The sequence below is a fragment of the Gobio gobio genome (genome assembly GCF_949357685.1).
Source record: "Gobio gobio genome assembly, chromosome: 9".
NCBI classification, from domain to species: domain Eukaryota; kingdom Metazoa; phylum Chordata; class Actinopteri; order Cypriniformes; family Gobionidae; genus Gobio; species Gobio gobio.
The window spans coordinates 58,429,837-58,445,616 of NC_137115.1; the positions used below are offsets into that span (position 1 = coordinate 58,429,837).

General features: G+C 43.7%; 1 protein-coding gene across 1 annotated transcript in view; it reads right to left on the reverse strand.

Moving 5' to 3' along the window:
* Nucleotides 1-2,211: 2,211 nt before the first annotated feature.
* Nucleotides 2,212-15,780, reverse strand: part of usp8 (ubiquitin specific peptidase 8) — a 36,601-nt gene continuing 23,032 nt past the window's right edge. The window contains exons 14-19 of the mRNA XM_079824693.1: nucleotides 12,424-12,645; nucleotides 12,101-12,311; nucleotides 11,645-11,881; nucleotides 9,312-9,454; nucleotides 6,938-7,070; nucleotides 2,212-4,151 (exon numbers count right to left, since the gene is read on the reverse strand). Coding sequence (XP_079680819.1) covers nucleotides 3,993-4,151; nucleotides 6,938-7,070; nucleotides 9,312-9,454; nucleotides 11,645-11,881; nucleotides 12,101-12,311; nucleotides 12,424-12,645 — 1,105 coding nt within the window. The 3' untranslated portion in view covers nucleotides 2,212-3,992. The remainder of the gene's footprint in view (nucleotides 4,152-6,937; nucleotides 7,071-9,311; nucleotides 9,455-11,644; nucleotides 11,882-12,100; nucleotides 12,312-12,423; nucleotides 12,646-15,780) is intronic.

Genomic DNA, 15,780 nt, shown 5'->3' on the forward strand with positions numbered 1-15,780 from the left:
TCAAATATGGGCGATTAAATGTGTAAATATGAATAACTTTACCTTTCAGAAGAATCTTTCATTGGGATTTACTGTCAAAACTATTTTAAATGACTTGATTTAGCATTTTGCCGTATTTAATGGCACATCGGCCTGCATGTGCTGAACTTACATCGCAATATTACAGTTTAAAAGTAAATGCACATTGTTCTGAGTAAGGCGGGCATCTTCCCATCAGACAGTATTCAAGAGAACTCTTCTAAACCACATCCTGATGACTATTCAACTATATCTTCTGCTTTCACATGCGTTTTGAAGGAGATTGGCTGCTTCTGAAATCACATACTCTATTACTTAACGACCACTAGATTGAGTGTGTGTAGAATGAGTAACTCGGCCCTGTTATTGTCATGTGACCTGCCAGAGTCAGTTCCGTCCCTTCAGCTCCTCTCCTGTGGCCTCATGGGATAGTAAAGTATCCATCATACACACACTTCAGAATCTCAGCGGGAGTAGCAGCTCATCCGGGTCCTTTTGCCTACTCTTATACTGTTTTATATTGTCTACAGGTGCTGGTCATATAATTAGAACATCATCAAAAAGTTGATTTATTATTTATTAAAGCCAATCAGGAACAGGGATACCATGGTCCTTAAAGCAGGCACTGGTTGCTTTGGCACTGTGTGCTGGTCCCAGTCCTGCTGGAAAATGAAATCTGCATCTCCATAAAGTTGGTCAGCAGGAAGCATGAAGTGCTCTAAAACTTCCCGGCTGCGTTGACCTCTGACCTCAGAAAACACAGTGGACCAACACCAGCGCATGACATGGCACCCCAAACCATCCCTGACTGTGGAAACGTTACACTGGAGCTCCAGCAGTGTGGATTGTGTGTCTCTCCTCTCTTCCTCCAGACTCTGAGACCCTGATTGACTTCATCAGAGAACATAACTCTGGCCACTCAGCAGCTCCAGTCCTGTCTGTCTTCAGCCCAGGTGAGACGCTTCTGACGCTGTCTGTTGGTCAAGAGTGCGACAGCTGAAACCCATGTCTGTCATACGTCTATGTGTAGAGGTTCTTGAAGCACTGACTCCAGCTCCAGTCCACTCTTTGTGAATCTCCTCCACATTTTTGAATGGGTTTTGTTTCACAATCCTCTCCAGGGTGCGGTTATCCCTATTGCTTCTACACTTTTTTCTAGCACATCTTTTCCTTCCCTTCGCCTCTCTATTAATGTGCTTGGACACAGAGCTCTGAGAACAGCAAGCCTCTTCTGCAATGACCTTTTGTGTCTTGCCCTCCTTGTGCAAGGGGTCAAAGGTCGTCTTCTGGACAGCTGTCAGGTCAGCTTCTTCCTCATGATTGTGTGGCCTACAGAACTAGACTGAGACACCATTTAAAGGCCTTTGCAGGTGTTGTGAGTTCATCAGCTGATTAGAGTGTCTTCAATATTCAACCTTTTCACAATATTCACATTTTCTGAGATACTGAATTTGGGATTTTCTTTAGTTGTCAGTTATAATCATCAAAATTAAAAGAAATAAACATTTGAAATATATCAGTCTGAGTGTAATGAATGAATATAATATACAAGTTTCACTTTTTTTCTTTTTTTTTTGGAAATAAATCAACATTTTGATGATATTCTAATTATATGACCAGCACCTGTATATATTAGGGAAGTGTGTGTGATTTCAGATGGAGCCCTCGAGACACACCTGATGATGTAAACCCTGCATACGCCTCTGACTCCGGACTCATTCTCAACAGGTAAACACACACTAAACACACACTAAACACACACACTAAACACACACACACTAAACACACACACACTAAACACACACACACACACACACTAAACACACACACACTAAACACACACACACTAAACACACACACACTAAACACACACACACTAAACACACACACACTAAACACACACACACTAAACACACACACACTAAACACACACACACTAAACACACACACACTAAACACACACACTAAACACACACACTAAACACACACACTAAACACACACACTAAACACACACACACTAAACACACACACACTAAACACACACACACTAAACACACACACACTAAACACACACACACTAAACACACACACACTAAACACACACACACTAAACACACACACACTAAACACACACTAAACACACACACACTAAACACACACACACTAAACACACACACACTAAACACACACACACTAAACACACACTAAACACACACTAAACACACACTAAACACACACTAAACACACACAATAAACACACACACTAAACACACACACACTAAACACACAATAAACACACAATAAACACACACTAAACACACACTAAACACACACACTAAACACACACTAAACACACACTAAACACACACTAAACACACACTAAACACACACACTAAACACACACACTAAACACACACAATAAACACACACACTAAACACACACACACTAAACACACAATAAACACACAATAAACACACACACTAAACACACACACTAAACACACACTAAACACACGCTAAACACACACTAAACACACACTAAACACACACACTAAACACACACTAAACACACACTAAACACACACTAAACACACACTAAACACTAAACACACACTAAACACACGAACGCTGAGAATGCTGGAACTATTCCACACACCAGTTGCCGAGCACAGTCTCCATCCAATCGGAGGAAATCAAACATGTTTGATATTTTGAGCCAATATTGAACACACACTGCAAAAAATGCTTTTCTTACTGAGTATTTTTGTCTTGTTTTCAGTCCAAATATCTAAAAAATCTTACATTAAGAAGCATTTACTAGACAAGCAAAAGTTTTTGTCTTGTTTTGGGGGAAAATAACTGAAATTTAAGGGCGTTTTATAAATAATCTGCCAATGGGGTAAGCAAAATAATCTTGTTTTCTGTTTGAATCAAGATTATTTTGCTTATTTTAAGCAAAAACTCCCTTAACTTTGTTATTTTCCCCCAAAACAAGAAAAAAAACTTTTGCTTGTCTAGTAAATGCTTCTTAATGTAAGATTTTTTAGATATTTGGACTGAAAACAAGACAAAAATACTAAGTAAGAAAAGCATTTTTTCCAGTGCACTTTTCATTTGTTGTGCGTCTGTTTTTCTCCTCTATTTACAAAGTCGACATATTTATACACACTATACTGCCAAAAGTATTGTGACACCCCTCCACATCAATGAGTTCAGCTGTTCAATCCCTTCACAACTGCATTGTGCCAAGTGTAAAGTTTGATGGATGGGCGATTATGGGGTGGGGTTGTTTTTCAGGGGTTAGTTCCACCAAGACATTTTGGACAATTTCATGTTCCCGACTTTGTGGGATCAGTTTGTGGGACGGCCCCTTCCTGTCCCAGCATGACTGCACCAGTGCTCAAAGCGAAAAACATTTTCTCTCTTCGAATGTTCAACACACAATCACACACACACACACAGACTCAGCACACGCGTGTTTATTTATGCATGTATAATGTTTATAAGCGAATACATGGATTTAAAGAATGCACTTAATATCAGAAACCATGTGAGATCGACTCGTCCATCAGAAGCTCATGCCACAGTGAGAGATGCGCATCGCCACACACACACTCGACTCAGAGATGATTTAGTGTGTTATTGCACATGACCAGCGGATCCCTGAACTCTAGCCTACAGGACCGGGCCAAGCCTTGGAAGATTTCCACCGAGGGTTAGTGTGAATATCATGATTTGGTCACCGTATAAATAAAGGAAACGCGTCCCTAAGCGGCCGGAGCATGTCTAGCGAGCGGATTATAGTGTGTGTGTGTGTGTGTGTATATCTCACACACGTCCGTCTAAAGGACATCCAGCCGTAAGTCGCTCAGAATGAGAGACAGAGAGGGGCGTTCCATCAGCAGAAGTGTCAATCAGTGTAAGCTCCGCCCACACTCGCATTACATCGGTCACCATGGTGACGAGCCGCTCCTCATAGGGAGGAGTAGAAGAAGATGTAGGCGGCAGCTGAGCGGACGGAGGAGGCGGAGATCTCAGACACCTCATGATCATCAAACTTAAACCAGCGCTGCTTCAGCGGGTTCTTGCAGTAGGCCGTGTAATGGCCGCCGTCCATCCCGCCATAGTGGTTCTGCGGAGGAGAAGAGAGGGAAGAGGAGACACACGGGACAAATACTCCAGTTAAAGTACTGCTAGTAGAGGAAAAGTACCGGCCCTGAACACTACTCAAAGTAGGAGTAAAGAGCAGCCCTTGTGAAAGTGCTCAAGAGTCGTGAGTATTATGCTCTGAATCTTGCAAATTAAAAATGTAGCTTCCTCTTTTACGGATGATTCTCAGTAAGAACAAAAAAAACATGAGATCAACAGTATTTCAATATTTCTCCAAGTGTTATTTTTGAATAATCTGCTAACATTTATGACACCAGTCTGTAGAGGTTTTCTTGCGGTTCATTAAAAGCGGTTGCAAAGCGTCGTACATTAACAATTTTATGTTAAAAAAGCAGTTCTTTCTTTTCAAGACGCATTCATTACTGCTTTAGTTTCAGTGGATGTTTTCTCTGTTAAAAGAACACACTTCAGAAACTTTCACAACTAATTATTTTTGCTTGTAATTAAAAACATAAACCTGATTTAAATATAAATCTGATGTTTTATGAAAGGTATTTGCTATATACATTGACTACAATTTTAAATCGCCATTAGAACACATTACATTAAAATATGCACTTGTAATGAGTGATTATAATTTTCACTCAAAATCTTTTCTTTATTATTAAAAACTCTGATTCTTATTTTGAATATATTTTTAGATTTTCATTGGATTGTCTTTTGATTTACTTATGCTGGTAAGTATATTTTGAGTTTTATATATGATTTGTAATCAAGTGTACCGCCCCTTTAAGAAACACTTAAAGGGTTAGTTCAGCCAAAAATGTAAATTGTGTGATTAATGACTGAGCCTCATGTGGTTGGACACCCGTCAGACCTCCGTTCATCTTCAGACACAAATGAAGATATTTTAGTGTAAATCTGATGCTCTGAAAGGCCTCCATTGGCTCAACTTTACACTCTCAAGACCCTTAAAAGACACTAAAGACTAAAGTTACAAAGTCCATCTCACTACAGCGGCTCTACAATAACTTTATGAAGACGAGAATAGTTTCTGTGCGCAAAAAAACCCTAAATAACGACTTATATAGTGATGACGATTTCAAAACACGGCCTCATGAAGCTTCGAAGCGTTATGAATCAGTGAGTCGATTCAGCGGTTCAGAGCGTTATGAATCAGTGAGTCGATTCATGATTCGGATCGTGTGTCAAACCGCCAAACTGCTTAAAATATGTGACTTTGGCGATCCAAACCGCTGAATCGACTCACTGATTCATAACGCTCCGAACCGCTGAATCGACTCACTGATTCATAACGCTCCAAACCGCTGAATCGACTCACTCATTCATAACGCTCCAAACCGCTGAATCGACTCACTGATTCATAACGCTCCAAACCGCTGAATCGACTCACTGATTCATTACGCTCTGAACCGCTGAATCGACTCACTGATTCATAACGCTCTGAAGCTTCATGAGGCCGTGTTTTGAAATCGTCATCTCTATATAAGTCGTTATTTAGGGTTTTTTTGCGCACAGAAACTATTCTCGTCTTCATAAAGTTATTGTAGAGCCGCTGTAGTGAGATGGACTTTGTAACTTTAGTCTTTAGTGTCTTTTAAGGGTCTTCAGAGTGTAAAGTTGAGCCAATGGAGGCCTTTCAGAGCATCAGATTTACACTAAAATATCTTCATTTGTGTCTGAAGATGAACGGAGGTCTGACGGGTGTCCAACCACATGAGGCTCAGTCATTAATGACACAATTTACAGTTTTGGCTGAACTAACCCTTTAACTCTGGACGCGTTCTCTCTTCGCTCAGTTGATAAACTACGCTGAGATTTCAGTCATCATACAGTAACCAGCAACAACCCCTTCATAAAGCGTGATCCTCTCACTCTAGGCTGGTCGCTATGGTTGATATGACGGGAGTCACACGCGTGACACATGGAGACAGGACTTATTATTATTATTAGCTTCTTATTATTCGCCTTGGCCAATCACGTTGACAGGACAAAAATAAACATAATGTAGCGACGGCAGGTTTAGGGAAAATAACTCAGGAAAAGTACCGATACAGCCCTTACAATATACTCAAGTAAAAGTAAAAGTACACTGTTTTTAAACTTTGTAGTTTAAAAACAGTGTACTTTTACTTGAGTATATTGTAAGGGCTGTATCGGTACTTTTCCTGAGAAAAACTCCTCAATTACAGCAACGAGAGTATTTGTAATTGGTTACTTTACACCACTGGACACGCGTGACACACGTGCCGCAGGCGTGACACACGTGACGCAGGCGTGACACACGTGCCGCAGGCGTGACACACGTGACGCAGGCGTGACACACGTGACGCAGGCGTGACACACGTGCCGCAGGCGTGACACACGTGACGCAGGCGTGACACACAAGACGCAGGCGTGACACACGTGACGCAGGCGTGACACACGTGCCGCAGGCGTGACACACGTGACGCAGGCGTGACACACGTGACGCAGGCGTGACACACGTGACGCAGGCGTGACACACGTGCCGCAGGCGTGACACACGTGACGCAGGCGTGACACACGTGACGCAGGCGTGACACACGTGACGCAGGCGTGACACACGTGACGCAGGCGTGACACACGTGCCGCAGGCGTGACACACGTGCCGCAGGCGTGACACACGTGACGCAGGCGTGACACACGTGACGCAGGCGTGACACACGTGACGCAGGCGTGACACACGTGACGCAGGCGTGACAACCGTGACGCAGGCGTGACAACCGTGACGCAGGCGTGACACACGTGACGCAGGCGTGTACTCACAGACACGGCGTACAGGTTGTACTTCTTCAGGTTGGGTTTGGGGCCGATGACGTACTGCGACAGGTCCAGATTATCCAGAGGGAAGTCCACCAGCGTCTGCAGCTTCTCCCGCCACCGGCCGTCGTATTTAAACCTGGTTATGAACACACAAGAACACGCTTAGAACACGCCTTGAAGCCGGTTTACATTTTATAAAGCCCTGGGTGCATGAGAACCCTCAGTCATACAGTAAACCAAACACCTCGAGGCCAGAGTTGTAGATTTGACTTATGTTTTATAAATGGTGAGACGCTCTTTTACCCGAGGACGTGTGAGGGCGTGGCCTGTCGATGACATCATATCCGCGTTTGTTATTCTGTAGGGGTGGGGATCTTCAGGCACTAAACGATTCGATCCGATTCCCAAAATGATTCTTAACATACATTTTTGGTGACTAATTATCCTGCTGTGCAAGAACACAAACTTTACATTTGAACCAAAATTGGAGCTAATATGGGTTTTGTTTTTAGTTAGAATATCTGTTGGACAGTATTGCCATATTAAAAATGATTATGAAGATTTCTTTCAATACTTTTATTTTATTAACAGTTATATTCAAGATTAACAAGCTCTAATGAAACATACAAGTGCAAAGAACAATCATTAAAGGACAACTCTGGTGAAAAGTGAACCTCGAGTAGATCGTTCTCTGCGATGCGCTTTCATTAAAATCAAATGTAAAGCGTTTTATCTCTAAAAACAGATTAGCTTATAACGCTAGTATACGGGGCACAGAATAAGTCAAATTAAACCGCTAGTTAATACCACTAACAAGGCTCAGAATAGCATGAATTTAGCTGCGGGTATTGCGCATCATTTTACTCACTCTCGCAAGTTTGGGGTTTTATGAAGCGGGAAATTACCGCAAATGTTTATTATTAAATTAATCAACAAAGATTATCACATCAATCAGTCATTTGTAAATTATTAAGTAAGAAGTAATTTCAGCAATACTGCGCATCTCCTTCTCTAGCTCTCACAATTAGCAAATTGCTTCTGGCTTTAAAAGACATCGCACTTCCACTAAAGCATCTGAGCAGATTCAACACGTTCACGTCGTTTCGGGAGCTTTTTAACGTCTTTTTAAACCTCTGCAATCTGAACATGCAAGCCATTTTATAGAATTTCATAATACATGGTATGGGAGCTCTGAGAGAGTTTGAACACACACACAAGCCTAAAGAGCTCGCGCTTCCAAATTAAGTTGTTTTTCCTCAGTCAAATACACACTATGTCAAAAATGTCCATCTTTAGTGAGTCGTCACATAAACACAGTTGGTTATGTCTTTCGTGAATGTAAATAGTGCAATAGTCTGCGTGCAAATATTATGAAATCTAAACATCACTGGTTGAAACGAACGCTGGCAATTTCATGATATTTATACTAGAGCTGTCAAAAGATTAATCGCGATTAATCGCATCCAAAATAAAAGTTTGTGTTTACATAATATATGTGTGTGTACTCTGTATATTATTATTTATATATAAATACACACACATTCATGTATATATTTAAGAAATATTTGCATGTATATACTGTATATGCATTTATATAATCTATAATATATATAAATGTGTTATATATAAAAATAATATTTTTTTCTTAAATATATACATGAATGTGTGTGTTTTTAGATATAAATAATAATTAACAGAGTACACACACATATATTATGTAAACACAAACTTTTATTTTGGATGCGATTAATCTTTTGACAGCCCTAATTTAAATGATACGATCTTATGTGTGTTGACGAGTGTTAAAAGAAAATAAATGTCTAACTTAATTAGATGGTTTGATTTATGCCCTCACCTGTCGATCTCGTAATGTCTAATATAAGACGGGAAAGGCGAATGAGCGATGGTTGGCAAGGTTTGACGGTTCTTCAGCAGTTTTATAAGCAAAGTAATTCCAAATTTCACGTCTAATCCTCTCTTTATTAATCAGTTTTGGGCGTGTTGAGTGAGAATCAACTGCTGTATTCATTTTGTTCCTCTATGGCACCACATTTGCCGGTTTGCATCAGTTTGGGTTGCGCATCTAGCGGTGAACTTCGGAACAGCAGCATATACCGAAATGAGCAAAATCATGATATTGTACTGTTTGAAATAAAATATTTACCGGTATCCCGCAAATCCCTACTACTAGAGAAAGCTCCTGATTGGTTAACGCGGTGCGAATATCCGCCAAAGTTCAGATTTTTCAACTCGCGCAAATCACGCATCAAACGCTCAACAATTCTATTCACATCTTTGCATTGACTTAACATGTAAATGTCCCACTTCCTTTTCCCTTAAGAGGCTTCATGACCCCAAACACTCAGACGTCACTCACCGCTTCAAGTGCACGAGTAAAATCGGCGGGAGTTTCCAGATTTGCATTTTCTTGATGGCGTCTCTGTGTGTCTTGCAGTGGCTGCAGTAGAAGCGGTTGCTGTCAGTCAAACGCTCCTCTTTAGAGAACAGCTTCAGACAATCCTGTAAAACACACACACACACACACACACACACACAGCGTGAGCTCCGGTGGACACTCGACCGAGGACAGGAACTACATCACGACCATCAGGGTTCCCGCTCTTTTTCAGCAAACATTTTCCAGTACTTTTCCAGGACATTTTCAATTTTACTTCGGCGGGAATAAAAGACAAGGATCATGCCAAATATTGCTTTCTAAATCATGCCAAATATTGCTTTCTAAATCATGCCAAATATTGCTTTCTAAATCAGGCCAAATATTGCTTTCTAAATCATGCAAAATATTGCTTTCTAAATCATGCCAAATATTGCTTTCTAAATCATGCCAAATATTGCTTTCTAAATCATGCCAAATATTGCTTTCTAAATCATGCCAAATATTGCTTTCTAAATCATGCCAAATATTGCTTTCTAAGTCTTTAAAAGCCGTAGTTTATTGCCATTACTTAACAATCCAGCATTTTTCAACATGAGCTCTTAATCTTACATTATGACTATGGAAGCTTGTTTAAACCACAGAATAGAAAGAAAAGGTAATTGTGACTTTTAATCTCGCTATTCTGACAATTGCGAGTTTACATATTTGTGATATAAACGCGAAAATTGACGCAATTCTTTTTTCCTCAGAATTGGACTTTATAACTTGCAATTGCAGTTTAGATCTCACAATTCTGAGAAAAGAAGTCAGAAGTGCAGGATAGAAACTCGCAACTGCGCAAAAAAGTCAATTGTGAAGAAAAGACTTGCGAGTTTATATCATGCAATTCTGACTATATCTTGCAATTCTGACTATATAACACACAAATGTGACTTTATATCAAAATGATGTGATTAGGAAGCAGCTTACGGGTTAACATTCACTCATTTGAGCAGTTAATAGCATTAGCATTAGCATTAGCTAACGGCTGCAAGTGGCAACACAAGACTAAACATCATTATTCTAAATACTACTCACACGCATCTAACTCAGCATTCCTGAACATGTGCTTTCTGCCAGCGAACTCTTTATACTCGGCTAAAGAAATAACTTTTTTTTAAAGAATTTTCCCAAACAACAACAAGATTTTCCAGGACATTTGACATTTTCTCTAATTTTCCGTGTGTTTTCCAGGACGAGTGTGAACCCTGACAGAGGAAACACTGAAGTGTGTGAATGAGCGGCATCTAGTGGTGAGGTTGTGAATTGCACCCGCTGACCCCTCCCTTCTGAAGCTCAGAGAAGCTACGGTGGCCCACACAGGACACAGATGTGGCCGTGAGACAGCAGAGAGTGACTAGCGCTCTGTAGAGAAGTTTGTCCCTTTGGCGGCACAAAATGGCGGCTTCAATGTAAGGGACCCGCGGTGTGTGGTTGCAATTAAATGTAAGACCTTATGAAATCTGTTTTCTGCTTTAATGCTCAGATTAAAGTGACTCTCGTTCGTCTTCTGAACACAAATGAAGAAATTTGTAATGAAATAAAAGAACGTCTGACGGGTTTGAGGACATTAGGAGAGGAGATGACCACAGGATTCTCATTAATGGGTGACCTGGCCCTTTAAGAGACGGACCGACTGATCCAGCTTTAGACAGTCACTCCTGTTTTTATGAATGGATTCTGGATCACACACGTCATAAGGCCCTGATTTAATGCCATGACACTGACCTGTGTAAGGTCAACTTAGGGTCAGGGTCAGGGTTACGGTCTGGGTCAGGGTTAGGGTCAGGGTTACGGTCTGGGTTAGGGACAGGGTCAGGGTTAGAGTCAGGGTTACGGTCTGGGTCAGGGTTAGGGTCAGGGTCAGGGTTAGAGTCAGGGTTACGGTCTGGGTTAGGGACAGGGTCAGGGTTAGAGTCAGGGTTACGGTCTGGGTCAGGGTTAGGGTCAGGGTTACGGTCTGGGTCAGGGTTAGGGTCAGGGTTAGGGTTACGGTCTGGGTCAGGGTTAGGGTCAGGGTCAGGGTTAGGGTCAGGGTCAGGGTTACGGTCAGGGTTACGGTCTGGGTCAGGGTTAGGGTCAGGGTTAGGGTTACGGTCTGGGTCAGGGTTAGGGTCAGGGTCAGGGTTAGGGTCAGGGTCAGGGTTAGGGTCAGGGTTACGGTCTGGGTCAGGGTTAGGGTCAGGGTTAGGGTTACGGTCTGGGTCAGGGTTAGGGTCAGGGTTAGGGTCAGGGTCAGGGTTAGGGTCAGGGTTAGGGTCTGGGTCACTGACCTGCAGAGAGCACTTGCTGCTGGCGGTCATCTCCAGCGTCAGGTACATGAAGGTCTCGAAGGTGCGGGACTTGTGCTGGCAGCTCATGCACTGGACCGTGGACTTGAACTGGCCCTGGAACAGAGCCACGATGATGGACTCGTTCAGGAGCTTGTGTTTGGACCAGGCCAGATCAGCCGCACTCACATCATCCAGATGATCAATGTCCTCTTCCTTATAGCCCCGCCGTTTATCAGCCTGAGGGGGGGGGGGAGAGAGAGAGAGAGAGAGAGAGAGAGAGAGAGAGAGAGAGAGAGAGAGAGAGAGAGAGAGAGAGAGAGAGAGAGAGAGAGAGAGAGAGAGAGAGAGAGTGAGAGTGAGAGTGAGAGTGAGAGTGAGAGTGAGAGTGAGAGTTAGTTTCTGGTCAGTCTGTACACACACACACTCTCTCACACACACACACACACACACACACACCTTGTTGAGGTCCTCGTGCAGGCCGTCCATGAGGAAGAGCAGCAGCTCCTGTGAGTCCTGATGCTCGTAGCTGGAGAAGCGGTTGTTGATTTTGCAGATGGTTCCTTTAAAGTCCTGAGGGCTGATCATCTTGTACTGTCCTGACCACAGCGCCTTCATGATCACGCTGAACTCCTCGGCCACCTCGCCCTTATGACCCAGGATATTCGCCCTGCACACACACACACACACACACACACACACACACACACACACACACACACACAGTCACTCTCCGCTGGAGCCACACTGAGTGTGATGATCTGCCCAGAGGGATGTTCTACCTGTTAATGTCGTCCTGATAGTAGTTCCTGTTGAAGTAATCTGCCATGGCAACCGTGTTGCACAGACACTGGAGGATGGAGTTCATGTAGCAGGTGTTGCCGAGGTTACGGAGGCCCGTTAGCAACGGCCCCAGACCCCCGAACACTGGGTTCAGGTTCCGGATTTTCGCTGCAGACGGCCGTGAGATCTCCACTGTCTTATATGAGGCGGCAGTCAGAGGCCTGAGACACACACACACACACACACACACACACACACACAAGCATGTGTTCACATTAATGCAATTTAAAAAAGGTTGCTGTGTCTGTGAGTGTGTGAACGAGTGTGTGCATCCAAGTGTGTACGTCCGTAAGTGAGTGTGTGTACAAGCACGAGTGTGTTTACAGGTGTGTGAGTGTGCATGTATGAGTGTGTGAACAAGTGTGTAACTGTGTATGTGTGTACGTGAGTGTGTGTGACTACGAACGTGTGTGTGTGTGTGTGTGTGCCCATGTGTGAGTGTGTGCATGTCCAAGTGTGTGACTGTACACACCAGTGTGTGAGTGTGTGTACGAGTGTGTGACTGCGCGAGTGCGTGACTGCGCGAGTGCGTGACTGCGCGAGTGCGTGACTGCGCGAGTGCGTGACTGTGCGAGTGTGTACGAGTGTGTGAGTGACTACGAACGTGTGTGTGTGTGTGTGTTTGTGTGTGTGCGCATGCACAAGTGTGTGACTGTACAAGTGTGTGACCGTGCGAGTGTGTTACTGTACACACCATTGTGTAAGTGTGTGTGCACGAGTGTGTGACTGTAGACATCAGTGTGTGCACGAGTGTGTGACCAAGTGTGTGTGCGCGAGTGTGTTACTGTACACACCAGTGTGTGAGTGTGTGAACAAGTGTGTTACTGTACACACCAGTGTGTGAGTGTGTGAACGAGTGTGTTACTGTACACACCAGTGTGTGAGTGTGTGAACGAGTGTGTTACTGTACACACCAGTGTGTGAGTGTGTGAACAAGTGTGTGTGCACGAGTGTGTGACTGTAGACACCAGTGTGTGAGTGTGTGAACGAGTGTGTTACTGTACACACCAGTGTGTGAGAGTGTGAACAAGTGTGTGTGCACGAGTGTGTGACTGTAGACACCAGTGTGTGAGTGTGTGAACGAGTGTGTTACTGTACACACCAGTGTGTGAGTGTGTGAACGAGTGTGTTACTGTACACACCAGTGTGTGAACAAGTGTGTGTGCACGAGTGTGTTACTGTACACACCAGTGTGTGAGTGTGTGAACAAGTGTGTGCACGAGTGTGTGACTGCGTGAGTGTGTGACTGTACACACCAGTGTGTGAGTGTGTGAACGAGTGTGTGACTGTAGACATCAGTGTGTGACTGCGAGAGTGTGTGACTGCGTGAGTGTACGAGTGTGTGATTGACTACGAACGTGTGTGTGTGTGTGCATGCACAAGTGTGTGACTGTACACACCAGTGTGTAAGCGTGTGAACGAGTGTGTGTGCACGAATGTGTGACTGCGCAAGTGACTACGAACGTGTGTGTGTGTGTGTGCATGCACAAGTGTGTGACTGTATGAGTGTGTGTGCACGAGTGTGTGACTGTAGACACCAGTGTGTGAGTGTGTGAACGAGTGTGTTACTGTACACACCAGTGTGTAAGTGTGTGAACGAGTGTGTGTGCACGAATGTGTGACTGCGCGAGTGACTACGAACTTGTGTGTGCGCCCACGTGCGAGTGTGTGACAGTACACACCAGTGTGTGAGTGTGTGAACGAGTGTGTGTGTGCCTGTTGTGACGAGTCTCCGGCTCTTCCTGCTAGGAGTGTGGCTAGGAGACTCATCAAGTGAACGATGTCCACCTGTTCTTCCCTCTGTAAAGCTTAGGCTTTGTTGACACTTCGGTCTTCACCCTTTGGCCTTTGTTTGTTTGGTTTGATTCTGTTATTAACTCATTCCTGTTCTGTCTGATGTCCTGATTTATCAGGTGTTTGACAGGAATGGTGTTGGTTTGTGTTGATTCCTTCTTTTATACATCTCTTCCATTTACGTTAATAAATCTTTTGCTGCAACCTTATTAGCCTGACTGTGTCCTCCATTTCATTTGTCACCGCTTTGAGCCGGTCGTGACACATGTGGGGGCTCGTCGTTAAATTTTGCATTCGTAAGATATTTGGTTCTGTAAGTTTTGGAGGGTACAGTGGGGTTTTTGGTTGCTTCGCAGGAGTTCGGCTTTGGTAAGTCTGGTTATTATCTATCTGTATGTTTGAGGGGAGGTTCATTGTTGGATATGCTTTTCCCTGGTTAAGCGGGGAATCCTTAACGGGATGCTCCGATCAGGGATGAGTTTAGATAGTTTTGACACTTAGGTAGAGGGAACTGTTCATCCATTTTTTTACCCCTCAAATATATATAGATCTATTTTTGGGGTGGAAATTAAGCCGTGTTTGTCTTTAATAATGGCCTCAAAGGTTGAGGAATTTATTAGTGCTCCGTCTGAAGGGTTGTTAAATGTTTTGACTAAAGTTAATCCAAGATGGAGTTTTAGAATCTCAACAGTTGCACGATGCGTCAGATTTCGTTAATACAACGTCTACAATGTCTCACTTAACGTTTGAACAACAAGAGCAATTGTTGGAGATGACAGAGAAAATGTTAGCTGTGCAAAATCGTGTTGAGATGTCTAAAGTTGAGGTACAACAACAACAGCTCAATCTTGAATGTTATCGTTTAGATCTGATAAAAGATGGAAGACTTCCTGGAGGTGTAGAACGTGATTTGGCTTCGTGTAAATTTGATGTAATGACTAATATGAGATTGATCCCTAGATTTGATGACAAGGATGTTGAGCGCTTCTTTTTGTTTTTCGAACGAGTGGCTGATGCACGTAATTGGCCAACAGTGTGTGCACGAGTGTGTATGTGACTGTATAAGTGTGTGTGTGTGTGACTGCGCGAGTATGTGACAGCGCGAGTGTGCACAAGTGTGTGACTGCGCGAGTGTGCACGAGTGTGTGACTGCGCGAGTGTGCACGAGTGTGTGACTGCACGAGTGTGTGACTGCGCGAGTGTGCACGAGTGTGTGACTGCGCGAGTGTGCACGAGTGTGTGACTGCGCGAGTGTGTGACTGCGCGAGTGTGCAAGAGTGTGTGACTGCGCGAGTTTGCGCGAGTGTGTGACTGCGCGAGTGTGCACGAGTGTGTGACTGCGCGAGTGTGCACGAGTGTGTGACTGCGCGAGTGTGCACGAGTGTGCAAATGCGCGAGTGTGTGACTGCGCGAGTGTGCACGAGTTTGTGACTGCATGAGTGTGACTGCGCGAGTGTGCACGAGTGTGTGACTGCGCGAGTGTGTGACTGCGCGAGTGTGCA